This window comes from Trypanosoma grayi (genome assembly GCF_000691245.1).
Source record: "Trypanosoma grayi strain ANR4 Tgr_410_V1, whole genome shotgun sequence".
Taxonomy (NCBI): domain Eukaryota; phylum Euglenozoa; class Kinetoplastea; order Trypanosomatida; family Trypanosomatidae; genus Trypanosoma; species Trypanosoma grayi.
The window spans coordinates 11,566-12,267 of record NW_008826029.1 but is presented as its reverse complement, the minus strand read 5'-3'; the positions used below and the strand labels follow the sequence as shown (position 1 = coordinate 12,267).

General features: G+C 61.4%; 1 protein-coding gene across 1 annotated transcript; it reads left to right on the top strand.

Moving 5' to 3' along the window:
* Nucleotides 1-99: 99 nt before the first annotated feature.
* Nucleotides 100-666, top strand: DQ04_04101060 (glutaredoxin-like protein; the record flags this gene model as incomplete). The annotated part of the gene is made up of 1 exon (XM_009313335.1): nt 100-666. One exon carries the CDS (start codon nt 100-102, stop codon nt 664-666), a length of 567 nt encoding a protein of 188 aa, XP_009311610.1.
* Nucleotides 667-702: the final 36 nt, after the last annotated feature.

The window sequence follows — 702 nt, the reverse complement described above, 5'->3', positions numbered from 1 at the left end:
GCCGATTTCTCTTCCCCTTTGCCTCTCTCTCTCTCTCTCTCTCGCACTCCTTCACTCTTCCTTTTTTCGTTGCTTCCGCTGCGCATACGCGTAGGATCGATGCAACGCTTTTGCGGCGCGATACCTCGGCGAACGGGAGTCCTTTTTGTGCGGCGGTTCCCGGCCGCACCGATGCTCCTGCAGCAGTGGCGGCCCCTCACCACGACCCCGGCGCCCCCCTCTTCGGCGGCGGCGGCAAGTGGTGGCGGCATTGGCGGCGATGTGCAGAACACGGAGGACACGCACCCCGACTTCCAGCCCCGCGTGGTCAACACTGAGATCGCGGCGGATGAGATCGCGATGGTGAAGAAAGACATCGACGACACCATCAAGACGGAGGATGTCGTGGTGTTCATGAAAGGCGTGCCGGAGGCGCCCATGTGCGCATTCTCGAAGCGCCTCATTGACGTGCTGGAGGCATTTGGGCTCGAGTACACCTCCTTCGACGTGCTCGCCCACCCCGTGGTGCGCACGTACGTGAAGGAGGTGAGCCAATGGCCGACGATACCGCAGCTCTTCATCAAGGGCGAGTTTGTCGGTGGTCTCGACGTTGTGCAGAAGATGGTTGAGGTCGGCGACATGCAGAAACTCATGGACCAGAAGGGGATTAGTTATCGCAGCAGATAGCGCGAGGCGAGGGAGGGGAAAGGGGAAAGGGGGGGG